Source organism: Plodia interpunctella, chromosome 1, assembly GCF_027563975.2.
Source record: "Plodia interpunctella isolate USDA-ARS_2022_Savannah chromosome 1, ilPloInte3.2, whole genome shotgun sequence".
Lineage (NCBI taxonomy): Eukaryota > Metazoa > Arthropoda > Insecta > Lepidoptera > Pyralidae > Plodia > Plodia interpunctella.
The window spans coordinates 6,731,974-6,752,459 of NC_071294.1; the positions used below are offsets into that span (position 1 = coordinate 6,731,974).

Sequence of the window (20,486 nt, forward strand, 5' to 3'; positions counted from 1 at the left end):
ATAATAGATCCCATCAGTTGTCGGTATGTGGCATCACATTTAATATAATAAGAGTTCAATACATCGCACCGTGAAATGTTTCGATACAAAAACTTAACTAACTATAACTGCTAACGTGTGAATCGTATTAAAAAGCTGTTTAGTCATTCGACTTTATAAATAGGTGGCATTCGATTTGTCGTGATTAAATTTCATCCATTAGGACAGCGCTAGACGGGTCGAGGTACCCGGATAATGTGCTTAATAATCCTACAATAAACTTGGTAGAAAGGCGATGTCACATATAATAAATTGAAATTAAGTATGACACCAATACAGAAGTTGCCAGCTCATAATTTCAGTGTTTTGTTTTTTGGCTTGTACCCATAGACAACACATTGGCACAAATACAGATTTTGGGAACATTTAATTCGAGACGTCAATCGATTTAGATGTTCTTGTCATTGTTATTTCAGATGTAATGTGTAATTATGGTATTGTAATGTTTTTTTTATATAATTATATGTTCCTATTTTTGTGGTCGTAATTTTACACACACAAGTATTTGTCAATATTAGGGATACGAAGAAAAGGATGCAACACCTTATTGAAGCGAAGCTTGTCCCGTTAACTAAGTAATTTTGTCCAATTGTTTTACAAAGGCGGACCGGCCAATAAACAATCGGTCATATTGAATGAACGGAAATGTCTGTCTGGAAATTAGCTCGAACAAGGGAAAACCTTTAAACGAGTCGTTTATTATATTTAAAACGTTTTAAATTGAAGAAAGGCGTGGTAAGTGAGCAGACTAATGTATTTCGCTTGTACTTTGTGTTTAGGTAGGATTCAAGCACGGACTTTCTCAGTATTATGACGATATGTGTCATTAAAGGACCGTGTGAAAGCAGCTCTAAGTTAGCCAAGTTATTTCAGTGTCACTACATGGAATAACATTAACATTTAATTAGCTTCACATTTCCATACATTACTTAGTTGTATTTAAGTAGATCTGTATGGGAATTTACCATAACCTAATATTTTTTCTACCACACTGCGGAGCCGCAGCTAAAGAGATTAACGTCGACGAATCCTATTTCAAAACGCATTTCACATACAAATACCTAATTTCGAGGTAAAGCGCGCACATTATAGAGGCGGGTTCGCATTTAAATTATTCCACTGGATCGTTTATAGGCCATAACTGAATTTGGGAATTAGCTATAAAACAACATTTGATACGGGCGCGCGGCTGAAATTTGAATGTTGGGCCGTTTCAGACTCATTGGCTTGCGCGGCGCGTGCCGGCCTCCCAAATTGTGCTCTGCCATGCCACCTTGCCACCTTCATAGTGACAATCCATACTGTTTTATATCACCTGCTTAGATATATTTTTCACAGAAAATTAAAAGCTTCTAGTGAATATCAAAGGTTTTCATACATAAGTATTTCTATATAACTCGATCAACATGTTAAGTGTTACTATCAAACGAGTAAGCTAAATGCAATAGTTTATTATTAATAAATGCCAGTGGTATCGCCTAACAGGCACGAATTATAAATAAATATAATTAACCGTCGTGACTACAGAAAGAGTTCACGGTAAACGGGCCCGGAATAGTTTAAGGGAAGCTATCCTTTGCAGCAATTTAAATTCCATTACAATGAATATAAAAAGCCAATTTGAGCTCTGTATAGCGTAATCCTCTTGAGGCTAAATCGAACATTTCCAGCGCTAAATTGGGCGCTACTAAACTTTGCTTTGAGTTTATTATGTGACTGCTTCAAGCAGATATTAAGATCAGATATTAAGATACGAGTTCTATAAATACCATTTGATTTCGTAATACATTAAATAAATTGTATTAATTAAAAATAACACCATAATAGTGGAGTATAACGTTGCGGCAAAATTGACATTTGTCGACAAAGTTTTAAACTCAAATATAAATACTTAAGTACTTCTTCTAATTTCATTGGCAAAAGTCATGACTATAGATATCAGAATATATACGTCATGAGGCTGATGTTATCTGCAGAACATTCTACAAGCTTCAACGGCGATAATAAGATATATTTATTGTTTCTTAATTTCGAAGCGGAGTTAAAAAAAAACTATTTCGGTTTTTAAGCTTACGCTTTTATAAAACAAGGTAAATGTTTTATCTCTTTCGAATGTATTGATAGACAAGTACAAGTCAGCCCAGAGGCCGTGTTGGTCAAATGGACAGCGTCAATCCGTTCTGCCTGAAGTCACGGCTATCACATCGCCTGCTTGGTTTCTGTCACATTATTGTGTCTGTGGTGATTAGGTTACAATCAATGGGAAACTACATAAATTATTTAGTTTTCATAGTACAATAGATTAAAAAATTCAAGTTCAAAATTATTTATTCAATTTACGATGATAAACATCACTTATCAAAACTTAGTCTACCGCGGATTCCCAAAGCAGATGCGGTGCAACAAACTTTACCGCAGAATTTTGTTCAAAGTCGTCATTTAACAAAATAAGGTAGGATCTTCCCAGAAGATAACAGATGAATAGGATTAACTAAGGAAATTTTAGAGAAGAAGGACAACAGTCCAGAAGTGGCAAGAGTTGTATTAAATTGTTATATCTGAAGAATTTTTAAACATACCTAAAGAGGAGGTCCCACTCCCATGTACGTTACACAATTATTGTAATGTAATAATTAAGTAAAATTTCATCCAAGCCATCCAAGCAATTAGAGGTGAGCTGGCATGGCTTTCACCACTATTTATATCAGTTTAATCGAGCATTTTTTCAATTTCAATTGTGTTATACCTACTTGTTAACTAGTAGAAAAAAATTGTGAGAAATTAAGTCCCTATAGAAGTTTCCCAGTCAGTTTTGCTGATGTTATCATAGCAACGGAGCAGTTTGGAATTGGTTAGCTATGTCGCTGGCAGTTGGCGGAACTCATTACCGAAGTCGTTTATATAACACAGGTCCGCACTCTAACCTTGCACGACGCTCGCGCCCCTACACTACAATACGAGTGCATTTTGCATTCATACTAAAGGGTTCGGTAGAATAATAGACATTATAAAATTATAGGTGTCTTATTTTGAATAGAGACTGAATTAGATTAGACTTGGCTCAATTCAATTGAATATAAATACTAAATTACTTTCTCGTTTTTCAGTACTTTCAACTAGACACCACTCTAAGTCATCCCAGTTGACTGGGTGTTAACATATAATTCAACTACCTACATATTAATAATGTAGTCGAGTTTCTATTAGTATGTACTAGTTAACTTGGCATCTAACAATATGAAAGTAATTTTTTTATTTTATTTGAACCATAGATCCCTAAAAATAAATCAACTCGAAACAAATTAATTTTGGTATCACGCGATGCCACTACAGTTTTGAAATTACTTCTTGATAACTGGCACTTCCTATTTGTGGTTTAAGTCAGTATTATTTATTTGATTGCATATCATTCAATTTTAGATAAGAATCACTGAAAATTGGCGTCCTTATTTTACTTATACATACGAGTAGGTAAGTACCTGTTTTGGAAACATATTTTTTTGTGTTTGATAAACAGGTTCAACGCACTAGATTTTTTTGCTGCTTAATTACTTCAATTACAGTTGAATGGATTTGATAAAAATATTATTGTGATTAATAGAAATGTGCTATGTTGCAAAGAGGGTTAATTTCTAGACATCATGCTGAGATAAGTGAAGGCGCGCGTCCGCAGGAAGAGATTCTTCCGGTGCTTCCGGGCTCACGCGTGGGCAGCTTTCCGTCTCAGCTTCCGTTTCCGAATGTCATGTTATAGTCTAGTGTTGCCGAAAAATCGGTCGTTCGATTATCGATGGCTGACCTCATAAATCGATAGCGCTGTTGTATCGATACTTTTAAAACTCAGTAATACTTTTGAACTAAATGTCGATAGAATCGCTATACCATTGATAGAATCGATTGTATTGGTGTATTGATTGTAGTGAGTGGCTTTTCTCTCTTATCTTTGTTAAATTTGGCGCTGTGATGCCGCAAAGCCCGGGTTCAGCGTACAAAATAAAACTTAATACTTTGGAGATTACAAACCGGCTACCCGCCCGCCTGACGTCAAGAACCAAGGGTCTAATTTCTAAATAAATGTTCAGTAGTAGTGTATCATAGGTACTAACCTATGATTGTATAAATATCTTTTTCAATACACTACTACTTATTTTTCCACGGCGTAGACTTCGTGATGTTCACCCCAAAGTGTTATTTTTCCGAGCTTTGATCTCGCAATTTATTTGCTTGTCAATGTCAGGAAGTAGCCACGCGACTCCGCAGCGATGCGTCCGCTCCATGACTAATGTTTTGTATTTAATATTTGTGTTCACATTATGTCTCTTTTATAATGACTTATGTGTCGTTATTCGTCTTGGGATAACACTATGTGAGAACGGAAAAACAAGTATTGCAGTGTGTTTTTATCTTAATTTAAAATTCTCAGCTAATCTCTAAAGAAAAAATAAATGGTCAATGAAATGTCTACAATAGCATATGGTTTGACTTCCAACGAAAGAATTTTCACTCACCAACTTACTGACATAATATGTTTTATTTGTACTGCTTGTAAATAAATTAATTTATATTTATAATGAAGTACCTACACTTCAACATTACTAGGAAATAGAAATACGTGCCATTTATCGGAATCTAAACGAGTGAAGCATTGGACGGCAGAGAAGACACGACAGACAGAGATTATTCATTCGATGCACAGAGAGATAAGGTGATCAGCCATCGGCGATGGGGTGTTGCCGAACATGTGGACAATCTTTCACGCTCATGTGTGAACTCACCCTTTTGTTGGTTAAGGGCAGTGAGAGAATATAGAGGATAATACGAAGATTTACTCAAAATAAATAAAACATTTGAATTATTTTCACCTTAATAAAATAAAATAACACTGCTTACAATTTCCACATCTAAACCAAACATTTGTATAATATTTACAGGTCCTATTCATAAACTTATTAAATTATTACTTATATCGTGACAATAGTTTGGTATCAAGAAAAAGCTCCACATATCACATATTAGTTTCCACAAAAATACTGAAAATAACGGCGTTTGCTGTTTCATCTCAATAGCCATTGAACCGGCCTGATTCAAAAAGAGAATATCGAACGAACATGTGCATGTCCATATCCACCTAAGGTCCCTTGATTAGAGTCCGCAGGGCGGGGTGGGGGAGTACAGACCGTGAAATTGTCTGTTCACTTCTGTAAATATAATTTCGGCGACAAAAGGACTATAAATGATATGCTTCGGGTCGCAGTGCAAGTGCTCGGCTCTTGTTACACGTTGGTCTCATCCCCCTGTGTGCACTGGGCTTAACGACGTGATTGGTGGTAACATCTGGATATATTTATTGCTATCTATGAAATTAATTTTTTCATTCTCCTTGTATTTTCCAGTGTCAAAAGAGACTCATTGCATTTCTTTCCTGGCGTAGGTATAGAGAGACTGCGAATTTGTTAGGCGTTGCATTATCGAATGATTTTATTAGTGATATCTAAATTTGGTGTCCAGTTTTTTAATTCAATTTTGTTTTGTGAAAATATATTACAAAACTCGTCTAAATTGTAATAATAACTACCTAAATAGAGCAGTCATATTACAAGAATAATAACCAAATTATATAAATCCATCAGTTTGGGAATTTCGATGATTATCAGTTTGGAACTTTGGCTTGTTACTACCGTCTTTTCTAGGGGTTGAAGTGGAGTTCTTACAAGTATAAAAAAGTTATAAGTCGCAGTACTTAATAATAATTAACGTGAGATCGGGTTAAGTATTTCCATTCTATTTTCCGATTCCACTCATACCTCGTGACTTGTAGAACAACGGGATTCCACGTAGGTACTGTAGATTTCCTGCTGTAATGTCTCTGCTAGGCTATCGTACAAAAGTATTCATCATAAAATATGTCAAAACGTTCAGCTTTTTCCGTGTCACTTGATAAATTGCCCGACTTACATTAGAAAGCAGCTTTCAAATTCGCATTCACTTTATGGGTTACTTTATTGAATTAATGCATTACACTGTGACTAATGGAATCACAGAACAAATAAAATTAAAATGTAAATAGTAGAACGGCTGAATGCTAATAATAAATTTTCTCCATTTTAATAACTGTAACCGTGCGAGGGGAGCCTCTGGCCTGTTAAGTCAATATAACACTTCCATTACTCTAAATTAAATTCCTCGGGGAGCGAGATGAAGTTTTTATTCTGCAGACAAAGGCGGAAGAACTGTCCGTTCTATGAGGGTTTTAGCACACCTTAAAGCATTGCGAGTATATTATAAAAAAGTAACATTAATTTAATGTTACACTTTATGGTACCTACTTAACTAGGTGTGTAAATTAAACTGAATTATGGAATGCGAAAGATTGTATATTATTTTGTGTTACGAAATGTTTGCGCAAGTTACAATTTATGAAAAATGAAACGGTTTTAAAATGATGTCCAAATATATATGGATTATCACAATATCAATATTTTTTTATTTATTGTCAGATTACAGCTATCGAAAGTGATATTAAGCTAAGATATATAATGATTTTTTAAAGACACAACCTGATATGTTCTTGAAATTGTTCGAATAAAAGTGAAAAATAGTCGTAAACAATGGCGCACTTGTTTAAATTTCAATAGGCGTTATAAACGGTTGCAAGTGTGCAACGCGGGCGCACTGGGTATTAATATTTCACGGAATTAATCATTATAATCCTTCTGGCAAACAAGTCGCCCTCGCGACAATATAATGAAGTTGTCATTTTTTAGCTTGCACAGGGGAGGCTGAGGAAATCCAAATTGAATCATGCGGCGAGGGAATTGTGCTATTATGTTATTAAACAGAGGAGGGCAAGACCCCGGGCGTATATTTTTTTGTCAGGAGGGCGTCGCGGAGACAGTTAACAGTTTTCACAATGGAATTATGATATAATTTGGCACGACAATGGATGACGCGCGAAGCCGGTGCAGCCTACTCCAAATCTGATTATTTGGACAAGTGGATTATCTAAGTAACAGGTGTTTTTAATTGTAAAATATTTACAATGACTATGTACGTATCTATCAGAGAACAAAAAGTCAGTAACCAAGGAAAACACTTTATAAGTGAAGGAAGTGTCATAATTATATATTTACTACTTATTGGAGGGGCCTATAAGGTACAATCTAAACATTACATACCTTTTTCTCTGGATAAGTTATTATAAGTTATATACGTTCTATTATATGCCAAAACTGTTAGAAATTATTTTCTTACATTTTTAGTATGTATTATTTTTTACAAAATAGGTAACTATACATTAGTGAAAATATTCTGACTCATAATTTATTATTAATTTATCAAATTGAAGTTGTCAAAGACAAGTAGACACACTACACTTACATTATGTGTCACTCAAAAGAGCTAAGAGTAAAATGAAAGCTTTTATCCATATGTCGGAGTGAGTACTTACAGCGGCTTATTGTCACCCCCGCCAGAGAATTTGATAAAGCGTGTGCGAATATTAACAAAAGGAATATCTTGTTAAATTGATATTGCTCCACACGACAAGCAAATTCCGACCCGTCCCGCCCGTCTAAGCCTTCAATAAGATTCATTATCGATTGTGTACATTTCATGAGTTACGTTGTTTTAACGAAATCGGTGTGAAATTGTCTCCGTTGGAGAATGTATAATTCAAAGGGGAAGATTAAAATATTATCCGCGTTAAGTAAATATTCAAATGAATATTTTCCGTGTTAGACAACAATAGGCGTGCGGGAGGGGAGTCGTAATTTGATAGATACCTATCTACAAAACGGTTCTTCGTTAAGGGGCCTCTCTGTTATTATAAATTATATAAGCGCGATTTGGGAATTCACGGGAATTAAACGGTTCTTTGAGGAATGGGCGAGTGGTCATAATTACACTGCTCTGATTCAAATTATGATGTCACGAAGTCATCAATTAAGATAAAAATACATTTTTGATTGTCATGTTTGGTTGTAAATTACGGTAATTTACTACAATTTGCTCCACCAACAATATGCTAATTTCTCTGTAAATGATTACAAAAGAGAGATGTACATATTTATTTTCAAGAAAAATAAAACGATAAGAATTTGAATATACCATTTCTATGACTAACGCTTCTATGCCAAAGTAATTAATTCACCTATCACATTTAGATAAACCCTCGACATATTTTTATAGAATTTATCAAATCTGGCTTGAGAAGAGAACCTATCTACACTAAAAGTTTCAAAATCAAAATCAAATCATTTATTTAGAAATTAGGCCTTGACAGGCACTTTTTCATATTCTAAATTAAATGATATTTACCAAAGCTACAAACTACTAGCATTTCGGAACGACCACTGCCATACTTGCCTTATATGCCTACCATTATATATGCCTTACCATTTTTCAAATATAAATTTATGTATACTTTTTGTCAGTAATATAACAATGTAAAAGTTTTAAATTAGCGTGAATCAGCCATCGCGAAGCTCAACCACAATAGAGGGAACCTCCCGACCGGATCCACGACGCCGCCACCGGTTTGACCATTTGAGTGTGCATGACATACTCGATCTCCATCTAACATAATAGATACCTACTATGTTACTTTCAGACACTTGAAGATCACAAATCACGTATAATGTTTTACAAGTAAATGTCAAAATATATGCAATAAACATGTCAAAAAAAAAAAAACAAAATTATAAAAAGATAAGATCAAGTGTGAGAGGTAGAAATTTTAGGTAGGGTCCAAGTTTTTTTATCATTTAAATAGTCACTAATTGTATAATAACTATTAGCTATCAAAGCAATTTTAATATATGATTTAAATTTTGGCATTGGCAAGTTAATAGCCTCTACAGGTAGTTTATTGAACAATTTTACACTTTGAAAGACCGCCTAATCTTCAATGAAAATAAAGCATACCTTTTATTTAAAGTTTACACAAGTCAAAAAATTGTGTACGAAGCAAAGTTTGTTTACTGCCTAGAGATAATGAAGGCACGTTCATTAAGTCGCCCTGTATAATGGCTGTAGTCGGCGGGTGCTGCGACAATGTGTCATGCGAGTTATAGTCTACTCCGCTGGGACCCGCCTATTGTTATAATAAAATGCCATCTCATACTATGAGTACTACAGTATACCCGAACGTTATTTTAGGTAAAACTCTATCTTTTCGTTCTATGTGTAATTAATAGCGTGTTGTTAGTCCAACATTTGTTATTGATTGTATTTTGTGCAGATTTGGATGACGAAACGAAGATAACTACATATGTCGAAAAATGACATGTTCTCCCATACAAATTGACTGATTAACTCACCATCACTCATCAGTTTACTTACGATGTTTTCCTTCACCGGTTGCTGTGATTGCACAATAGTTTCTTTTAACAATAATAACTTTGACGGTCAATATTATCCTGCGTCTGTACATCGCGAGGGTGTAACATGTTTATATGTTTATTTTAATACGCGTGTCGTGCGTATAATACGGAATTTATTACGCCCGCCCCCCCGGATTAATGCGATACGGAAGATTTGAATCCAGAGCATTAACTCGGATTGGTACACGCGAGGGAGCTGTACCTTTACACTTGTCTCGTCTGCTGATTAATGGTACATAATTAGGTAATATACAATTATTACATATTGTATATGTTTGTCCTGATAAAGTTAGATCTTGAATGGGTTGTGGATTTAAGATTAGAAAATAAATGTAATAAAGTAAAAAAAATCCCCCTTAGTTTGATTAAAATCGATACTATGGATAGGTTTTTATCGGTTTTACTTTACTATGATATACTCAATCATTTACATAAATTATGTTAAAATTAAAAAAAAAATAAGTAGAGTGTTTTGTGTATATATGGGAAAAAGAAGACAGTGAATTTTTTTTTGCTCTAGTTCCGAACTTATGTGGAAATATGGAACATTGACTTAATCAAAAGAACAATGGTTAGTTTTGTTTCATTCTTTAATTTTAACTCATCTTTGTTTTAAGGATCGCCACTGCGGATGCACATTGATTTATAGCTACTAATAACGAGAAAAACTGGCTATAATCTATTTTCATACGTATACAAATCGGTTGAACAGAAAACCATAAAACACCCCACACAAAGAATCTTTATGTAAACATAACAGAGATAAAATTCGTTATATCTGTTGTTTTAACTCATTTCGAAAGTCATTTATTACGAAGCATTGTCTTCTATTGCTTGTATTCCTTTGAGGCCATCTGTATCGACTATTATAAGATTTTATTACATAGTGTACCAGCTAGAGCTACGAATCTTATTTAAGTATTTGTCTTTACTAAAATATATATGTTCACATTATTAAAATAAAGTAATGGTGTGGTAACAATCGCGAAAGTAGAAATAATCGATATTTATCTGTTTTCAAAGTATAACTTTTATATCTAGAAGTGAAGAAAATTATCTGAACGAAGGTTGTCTCTTCGTAGAATACGGAACCCTATAAAACCTAAAATAATTAAAAGGCAGTTGGTGACTTTGTTTGGAAAAACAAATTTAATTAACATTGGCTTATTTCCTCGCTTGATCCAAGAGAGACAAATAGTCTAAGTAAAATTTATGTATCGGAATCAAATTCAATTTCGTCTTTGCATTTTTTACTCGATTTTTAGGACCGTTCCGATTCGACGCATGGAAGATAGAATGGCGTGGATATGCCTTATATTATTTTGTTGTTACGAAGATGAAGATAACTTAATTTTATTTAGTTGTTTTTTTTTTTTACAATAAGTATAGGTACGTAATATTGTGTGAGGTCCATTACAATTAAATGGTTTAGAAATATAAGTACTATCATATATTAATGAAACTCACATGCAACCCTATTTTTATTATATATTCCAATCGATGCAATATTTATTTTCTCAGTCTCAATTGCAGAAAACCTCAATGTAACTGCATAAGCAAATTAACGCAGGTTAAGCCCCGGGAAAAAGCTAGTCCTATTAAAAAAAAATGTATCTAATATGAAAAACAGACTTGGTTCTGGTCGTATCAAACAATCACACCATCGTCTGAGCAGAGCGTTACGCAGCAGACTTCCACACCTTTCGATATTGTGAAATTTGTTTTCTTACAGGATTTTTCTAATCTTCCTCGGCATCGTTTATATTGATTAGAGCGCTCCTCTGCCTAATTTATATTCAGCTTGTGTTTTTTCATCACGCCCTGTGCTTAATATCGCAATTTGTACCGTAGTTGGCGTAAGCCGGGACCTGTCACCTTCGGCCGCGTTGTCTTCCTTTCGCGAATGCCTTTTATTGTCAGTTTACACATAAACAACTGGGATTCACGACCGTTTTTATATTCACAAATCAGTCACGTGGAATAATAAACTAATTATTATTGGAAGATGGAAGTTGGACTTTATTCGTTAATATGTATGATTATAAATCGCCAGCTGAGCCCTGATTTATAGGCTTCTGACGTTCGATGACAAACTTATGTGGCCGTCATAATGCGTATGGGATTCCATTGATGATAATGAAGCGCTTTTTCTTGATAATGTCGCCGGTCGCGGTCCGTCTGGTGGGCGAGCGGAGCAGTGCTTTGCTGTGCCAGTGTACGCCCGCCAACACTGACCACTCGTACCATCATTATACACTATCGTGAAACACTTCGCCAAAATTAGGCATATTCAATGTATATTGCTAGTTTTTCCTTGTGGCAAGTAAAAACCCTCATACAAACCACGCAATATTTGTTTATTCGCGTCAGTATTTGTTTGAGTTCGGCGAGAATGTGTAGCCTGTGATAAAATATTAATGACAATCCAAATATAATTGACACATTAGTTTTTCATGTAAGTTATGTTATAATCTTGTATAATATATAATGCACCTTGCATGCATATACAATGCTTATTTAATATAATCGGAGATAAGTCAATCAGAACTCCCTATTTGATTCAAAAGTTTGTCCATCATGTTATGGTTTGTGATTAACTTTTTGAACTTCCCAGGAAAAAATATCATTTATTTGACGGGTAGTCGGAAAAAGTAGGCCGCCATGTTTATTTATTACAAAAAAATTGTAAAGGTTGGTATCTGATAAAAATCTAGATAAATTGCCTTACTCCTTTATTATCTATTATGTTTGTGCTAATGAAGAGGAGATTGAAAAACAGTGGCGCCATTGATCAATTAGTTCCAAGTAATGAACAGAGCTGCTATGCCCGTTATGACAGGAATTCGGCAGAGCACAAATTTCTTTTGGCATATCAATCAAAATCATACAGATAATGAAATCATCATTTGGGTGGCCATAGAACATTGATTCTGAGAAATCCCAAGCGGCCCTGGGACCATCGTCGATCAGAATGAAAGTCATTATAGCATTCCTGATTTATTAATTAGCTGTTAGATGTTTTGCGATATGTCTTATCTAGTCTAATATTAGGAATATTGTTACGTTATATGTGTGGTTCCCGGTTAAGACCACTCTATGTCCCTCCGTGGACGTTGTATGAGGCGATTGAAGTTTTGAAAGTTTTCAGGCAACAATAGCATTCCCAAAGAAGGTTGAAGGTAACCTGGCAGCCGTTCGTAAATTAATAGCCGGTTTTTAGCTCGTAAATTAAAAGGGAGACTAATATGAGAAAGGGAGAGACTTTCTTTCCCATTTTATTGTAGTTTCAAAGTCACGTAGTGCACGTAGGAACTTGCTTATTTGCTCATCTTCTCGAAAATTTCCGCTTACTTTTCGCATGTGTCATAAATATCGTTCATAATTTACTCGTTAATTTAAAAGAAATATTAAGCTGAAAGTGCACAGCAAATAATAGGTCTCGAATATGAAACAGTTTATCTATACTAATGTTAATATTATAAAGATAATTTTTTTTTTGTTTGTGATGAATAAACTCAAAACTACAGAACCGGTAGTAAACCGTCGAGGAGTTTCCTCGCCGGGAGTAGATCAAGGAAACAGAAGCGACGTAGAAAATTTCAACTCTGTAGGAAAGCCGAAATAGGTGAAATTTTACTTGCATGATTTGATTACTCACATACAAACATCGGGACAGATGAAACTAAGTAAAAGATTGTAAAACTGGTTCAGTAATGCTGGGCTAAGTTGGCCTAGTTGGAAATGGACGACCGGCTTTATTCACGTTGCCAATATTTATTGAAATTTTTAATTGGTTGAAATTATTCCTTTTGCGATAGCATTAATGGCATTTAATTTTACGAAACTCTTACGAAACGGATATATGCCTGGTGTATTATTATTTTAGAAGTAGTAAATATTGATAATTATTTTTAAGCGTAAGATTTTAAGGTCGAAAGTCGCATATTTTCATATAAAACAGATGAAGTACCTTATTTTCCTAGGGCTCTGTGCTCTTGCATATGCAACTAATGGTAACTATGTTTTTATTTTTTTCAAAGCGTTTACTCAAATATTCTTTAACCTTTACAGGAATTTTTCACGTAAATTTTTATTTTACATAGTTATTTCTCGAAAAGCTATAAACTGCACATATTTCGGAACGACCAATGCAAAAAATAAATGTCAAAAGAAACTCATTTACACGGTGTTGTTATAGATATCATGCCGGAAAGGTAGCCATTATTGTTTCTTAATTTTTTTTTCTAACAGTATCTATATAACAATCTTTATAAAGTAAATGGTCAAAAACTATAGTACTCGATCAAAATCATGTTATGATTGATAAAGAATATATAGCTAAAACATGATTTATCAAACAAAATATATGAGAATCGAACTGACCAGTTCCCCTTTGCAGCACCCATTCACGAGTTGACGCAAGAGTCAGCCGACACGAAGCTCAGCCATGACAAAGGAAACCTCGCGACCCAGCCCACGACGCACCAACAGTTTGACCATTTGAGTGAGCAGCGATTCCCATGACTTTATAATAGATCGTAATCAAATTTCAAAACATTTGAAAATCTCAATTAGGAGCTCAATTTGTGTAGAGTGGCAAAGAGACGATAACCTGTGTGGCAGAGAGATGTTAATCTTCTCTGAGCGTATCCGGCGTATTCTTCTTATCTGAGCGTATCCGGTTTCTTCCCAGCCATCAAGCGTCGGAGCCCAGGGTCCGCATCGCCCGGCATCCCTAGTCGTCACATAAACAAAAGTTGGTAAATGAATAGCTCTTTTCTGTAATACAAGGATGTAACCCATCTCTGCCGCGTTTCCCCAAACTAACAGTCCGTATAGACATAATGCTATGAAATTTTCTACGAGTATGTACGTATACTGTCCGATCCTTTTCACTGCAAAGCTCTTGTCCATATTATAGAAATACTAGCGGCTTAAAACTTAATAAAATTATACCCCGACTCCTACGCTAGCTGGGTCTTGACCCCGCCACCGTTGCATTCCCATTTTTTATGTTTCTTAGTATAGGTTTACACATTGTAATAAATACTGAAAAAGAGAAAGAAATAATGAAATAATTATCATGAACTCTTTATTGCATCATGAAAATATACATTACTAGCTGCGCCCTGAGGCTACGCTTCCGTGGGAATTTCGGGATAAAGTACCATATGTGTTAATCCAGGTTATTTTCTACCCGTGTACCAAATTTCCAGTAGATTATGCGTGAAAGAGTAACAAACATACATACACACATCCTCACAAACTTTCGCATTTATAATTTTAGAACGATTGACGACCCGCTTGTACACGTGCGAAGCCCCGGGCTGGGCATACCTACGTGCCTATTTAAATGAATTTGTTATACATGTGACACATACTTTTCATCTCATTATCATTTTAAAAAATTTTGTACCTACATGGTGTATATACCTACATGTTATATACATATAAACCTTCCTCTTGAACCTATATCTATTAAAAACTCGATTCAAATTCAGTTGCATAGTTTTAAAGCTCTAAGCATATATAGGGACAGATAAATAGACAGCACGAAGCGACTTTGTTTTATATTACGTAAAAGTTGGCTAGCTTATTTTCTTTGTAAATTTAGTAATTAATTTTGTTTCATTTAATTATTAGTTTTATTCATCATTGTTATCATTGTTAGTTTGTTTTATTATTAGATCCGAGGTCTATAAACCTGAAATAAATTATCTAATAAGGGAAAACTATTTTCTTTTTCTTAATTGTTAATCACACCTATATATATGTACATAATGGTTAAAAATTGTATACACATTTTTTATCGTTAATAAGTAGTCAACCTCATTTTATTTTCAGATACAACACACAATTTAAGGAAACATTATGGTTTGAGCCACTATAAATGTCAAGACAAGGTAAAAACCTTTAAATGTTTGGCGGCCTGTAAGAGTCATGGATATCAGATATTCAGAATAAGTACCAAATGTGAGTGCTCATGTTTTGACCTCAGAAGGCCTGATGTACTGCCATTTTTCAAATGGAGAACTACAACTGATGTTACAAAATCATTCCCTAAAACTCATAGTGTGTCATTGTACCACATCATAGGAACGCTTTCACCATTTACTGAGGAAGAAGAAGAAAGTACAACAATGAACACAACAATATTCACTTGTCCTACTTTGCCTGCTGCCGCAGGCTCTTCTGAAACAACGGACGGTGATGGCAATACTACAATGACCGATGACACTACAGATAATAATGCAACTACCGACGCCGGAAGCACTAATAGTGGAAATGATACCACTGACGACAAAACTAATGCTGTAACTGAAGACGGATCTACAACCGAAAGTAAACCACCCGAAGAAAAAAAGGATGGTGAAGAAAAAAATACCGAAGATCCAAAACCCGATGGTGGAGACGCAAATCCAGAAGAAGAAAATAAAGAAGATGAAGAGGCAAAACCAGAAGAGGGCAGAAGAAGAGCTAGGAAGAAGAGGACAAATACAATTGATTTATTGTACACTTTACCTGTTCAGAAATAAAGTGTGCTAATAGTAACTTCTTCTTTCGCAAAATAGTAGATTGTGAGACGTTTAAATATTTAAGAGTAGAGGTAAAAGATTTTAATTAAGAATTAGTACGCCCTGTTTTTCTATTACGCAACACTTTAAAATGTGACTTGTAAGTGCAGATTCGGTATAGGGTCTTTATCTCGCAAGAGATAAACGATATAAAAACCCTATACCGAATGTCTGAAATCACACATCTTCAGAAAACCTGTCTTAGTGCGGGTTGAGGGTCCTGTAAAATCCCTTATTTTTAATATGTACTTATAGCCATTTTTTCTACGTTTTCAGATTTATGCCCATTCTTGCCTTTTATTAAATTTCATGATTCTGGGTCAACGGGAAGTACCTATTATATAGCCTTAATTATAATTTTATAATTAGAGACCACATAATACCTATTTGAAAATAAACAATCATCTGAACCTCAAAATTGCAAACTTGTACGTACCTCATAAATCACTAAAGTTATGCGTAAGCAAAGATTCACGATTTCGACCAAGGCAAAGGCAAGCCAACTACAAGGTATCTTAGTGAAACTTCTTTATTGACATAGATTGCATGAATTGAATAAAAGTCGTCTGCATTTCCTCAGTTTAATCCAAAAAACAGCAATGTTGTGTTCGGATTTGAATGTAGTGTAAAATTACAGGGGGCATAGTCGCAAAATACCTTAGGTCACGAAGTTAGCAATGCCTCAGTGACATTTATGAGGTTGCTAGTGTTCCTGGACGGCGATGTAGGCTTTTGACACCGCTTGTTTGTCAAAAAATATACTCATTCCAAAAAGAACTACTTATCCTCTAGTCTTATACACGATACGTTTTCCCAATAACATGTATTATTAATTGTATATATCAAGTATCGTTAAAATTAATGTATCGTGACATATTAGGTTATATAATAACATAACTGAAATGTTAGTAAACACTCCGTCCATTGTTGTCCGTCATATCTTATAAGCATTCGAGCTGTCAGTTGAGCTAATCGAAGAAAATAGAGCAATGCAGACATAAGTATCTGCGTTTTTCTTTTTCCGGAATAGGATTATTAATATGTTTCTGATTCAGAATGAAAGCAGCTGTAACAGTAATAACGAGAAATGAATCATTTTAGGATACGATATTAAAAAAAACATTTATATTCTTTAATTTCACGTTCCATTATTTTCTTTAATAGAATCTCATTTCATGTACTTAGTTCTTATGTATATTTATGAGCAATATTCTAAAGTTAACATCAGTTCAGCATGTTTGTACTGTTAATATTTCTACAGTATTTCTTTATAGAATTACAATGTATAAACGATACAAACATAAGTGAGTAAAAAGTTTTAACAAATTCTATAACACTATATTCAATATATATTTGGATATCTCATAAATTTCCTAAGAGTACCTACTTACCTACGTACCTTGGGAAACAGTTTAAAATCACAGTTTCTTTATTATTGCAGACAACGAAAAACAGGCGCTGCGGTTTGGGTTTCATCAGACACATGAGTGTCAAAATTTTGAAAAAGCATTTAAATGTATTAGAAAATGTTTAGACGAAAAGTTTGATGTAGCCTATGCTGATAAAAATTGTGATTGCACCTGCCGCGTCAAAAAAGACAAAGAAAAATATAGATATTTGGCAATGAAAGGAAAAGGACAAACTCCTCCGACTACAAAAATTCCAGCATGGGCTCAACCTAGTGTACCACAACATCAAGAAGAATCGGAAGAAGAAGAACCTAGGCACCAGGATATCAGCGAATCTCCACATCAACACCAGCCTCAAGAAGAACAACATCACGAAAAAGAAGCAAATACTACAGTTGCTGCTGAGGAGAGTACAGGGAATAGCGACGCTGCCTCTGCTAGTGATCCTACCAAAGCTCATGCCGATAAGGTGGCCGATGACAGTAAGACGACTATTGACGGTAAAGCGGTTACCAATGGTGACGCAGCTGCAGATGATGGGGCGCATGCCGAAGTCCAAGCACAAACCGATGGTGCTGCACATGACGATGGTGATTCACCAGCTGAACACGAAGATGCTCCAGCTGAAGATGGAGAACACGAAGCAGCGGGAGAAGGTGAAGGAGAAGAAGAACATGCAGAGGAAGAGGCTCCTGCTTAAGAAAAATGATTTAATCAAAATTAAATTAAACACATGTTTTTTTTATAGCTATTTTTCTAAACAGAACCCACTCTTTTAATAATTATAGCCGACACATGTTACGTTATAGGTGAAAAACTTAACGAGCTTAAGATCTTAGGCTTTATATTTTTCTCCTTTGAAGATAACATGAATGTAGTTAACTAAATAAGAAGAGTTGTTTGTGAACAGAATATTTACGAAGATTAACTGAAATAATTATCAATATATTTCACCTAACGGCCGCATTAGGGAAATGACTACCTTCATCTCATAAAATATTAAAGTTGATACACGTTTCCGGAGTGTTTTTGATAGTGTGTTTTCATCTAGATTAATTATAACGAATTGGGTTGAATTTTGTATAATTTCTGATGGGTATAAGCATAATTTAATTTATAAGTTTGAAGTGGCTGTCAAATATATATATATATATATATATATATATATATATATATATATATATATATATATATATTGCGCAGCAGTGGTTAAAATAAAATAAATTATAATCGTAAAAGCGTCCTTGGTGTCAACACCGTTGGATTGAATGATGTTCGTACAAATAACGTTATCTAATTACTTTTAATTTGATGTTTTATAAAAAAAGATAAATAAGCTGTTGTGATTCCGCTGAATATAAGAACGAAAAAATGTCTTATTTGGCGTTGAGATTATGGAACCGCTACAAAACGTGGAGTCAAGACAGTCAACGAATTTAGATAAAGTAGATATAAATATCCAATTAACAAATTAAATAAAAGCAAGCACACGTTTCAAAATATAATTTTTTTATTACAAGCTACAATAAAAACTACTTATACGAGTCACTCAAGGGTCCCGTTCGCACAACTTTTTTATGCATACCTACCCTAGAGGCCGAGTGAGATTGACGGCTATGACGTATCGCCAACATTTTTACCAATATACTATTATCACGACATATTTTTCCTTTTATATCAATACATCAATTTCTTTTATAAAGTTCTAGACACGAACACACTTGGGAATATAAAAGGTGTGCATTATATTGTGATTAATTGATATAGTGCAAATATAGTGTTACTACTTAATATTATTCTTATTAGAGCTAATGTAGTGAGAGAATTAAACATTACAAATAATCTCGTATGGCATCTATCTATAAATATTACAAAAAAGTGAAAGGCCCAGATTGCATCAGTTCTTTTTAAGTATTTGGTAATTATGAACACAAGTATTGGATGATATTCGCAAAGTTAAATATAATTATTATAAAGTTAAACATATAACCAATATCTAAAATAATAAACTATGTTGTTTCTTTCTACGGTACAATGAAGTTTTTTTAGAATATTCTTAAAATTATTTTTAGGTAGTACCTAAAAACAATTTACGAATATCTGAAAAGATATTGTTCTGACATAAATTTGACGAAAAAACCATTCGTTATTTTTATCGTGTATCGAATTTGAGAGTGTCGCCTTTGATAGTTTCGGCTGTTTGTCACGAGGGACTCAACTTATAAATCTTACGATTGACCCCCCTACGGCAGCTGAGATATAAGCGCGATACTGGACAGCTGGGGATGGACATAATAAAATTTCGATTAACGACATTTATTGTTATTCTATATTTATTTGATTGATAGATTCCGGTGAAGATAACGAAGATATTTTGGATTTACTAATTTATGATTTTGAAACAGACTGAAATATATAGTTATGTAACATTTCTATTCAGACAATTTTGTATTGTCTGTCAATTATGTATTGTATAATCTGGTTGGTTTAAAACTGAAAGATTTTATTTCAAGCAGGCAGCAGATTGTAAAATCACAATCACTCCAAAATTTTACTTTTAAGGCTGACACAAACATCAGAGCCATGAATACAAAACGATGCGATATAACGCGAAGATCTTAAGTTTTATGTACTATTAATATGAGGTAAATAGTATAGAAAACTGAAGTTAGAAAACCAAAATATAAATGTATTTGTTACTCCAGTGATAAATCTGTCAGAAAAGCAGATAATTCGGAAATCGTATGATAGAGTGTTTGATTTCCAATAAAACGGTTATAGCCTCTTATCTAGCCGACACAAGTGAAATGAAAACAGGAGGAAGGCAAACAATAAATCCTCCTCCATAAAAATTGCAACAAGTTTGTTCATAATGCCGATGGAGGCATCATCAAAACTTAGCTCGCCCACCCTCGCGCGTTCGTGCAGAGATTACCAATAAATCCAATACGGGATAATTGGCCGGCTTAATTCTGTTCTATCTTTCTACTTAGTTCAGTCGTCAGAATGTGCCAGCTCAGGCCCCCTGAGACCGGCCAGTCAGAAGCGCAAACACCTCTCACTTGCCAAGCGAAAATCGCACC

General features: G+C 34.4%; 2 protein-coding genes across 2 annotated transcripts; both read left to right on the forward strand.

Moving 5' to 3' along the window:
* The first annotated feature begins 13,232 nt into the window (after positions 1–13,232).
* On the forward strand, positions 13,233–15,971 carry LOC128669915 (uncharacterized). Its single transcript, XM_053745150.1, has 3 exons — positions 13,233–13,432; positions 13,819–13,923; positions 15,264–15,971. Exons 1-3 carry the CDS (start codon positions 13,381–13,383, stop codon positions 15,953–15,955), a joined length of 849 nt encoding a protein of 282 aa, XP_053601125.1. The 5' UTR covers positions 13,233–13,380; the 3' UTR covers positions 15,956–15,971.
* Positions 15,972–17,142: 1,171 nt separating this feature from the next.
* Positions 17,143–18,148, forward strand: LOC128670157 (uncharacterized). Its single transcript, XM_053745607.1, has 2 exons — positions 17,143–17,298; positions 17,436–18,148. The coding sequence occupies exons 1-2, from the start codon at positions 17,229–17,231 to the stop codon at positions 18,101–18,103; spliced, it is 738 nt and encodes a 245-aa protein (XP_053601582.1). The 5' UTR covers positions 17,143–17,228; the 3' UTR covers positions 18,104–18,148.
* The last annotated feature ends 2,338 nt before the right edge of the window (positions 18,149–20,486 follow it).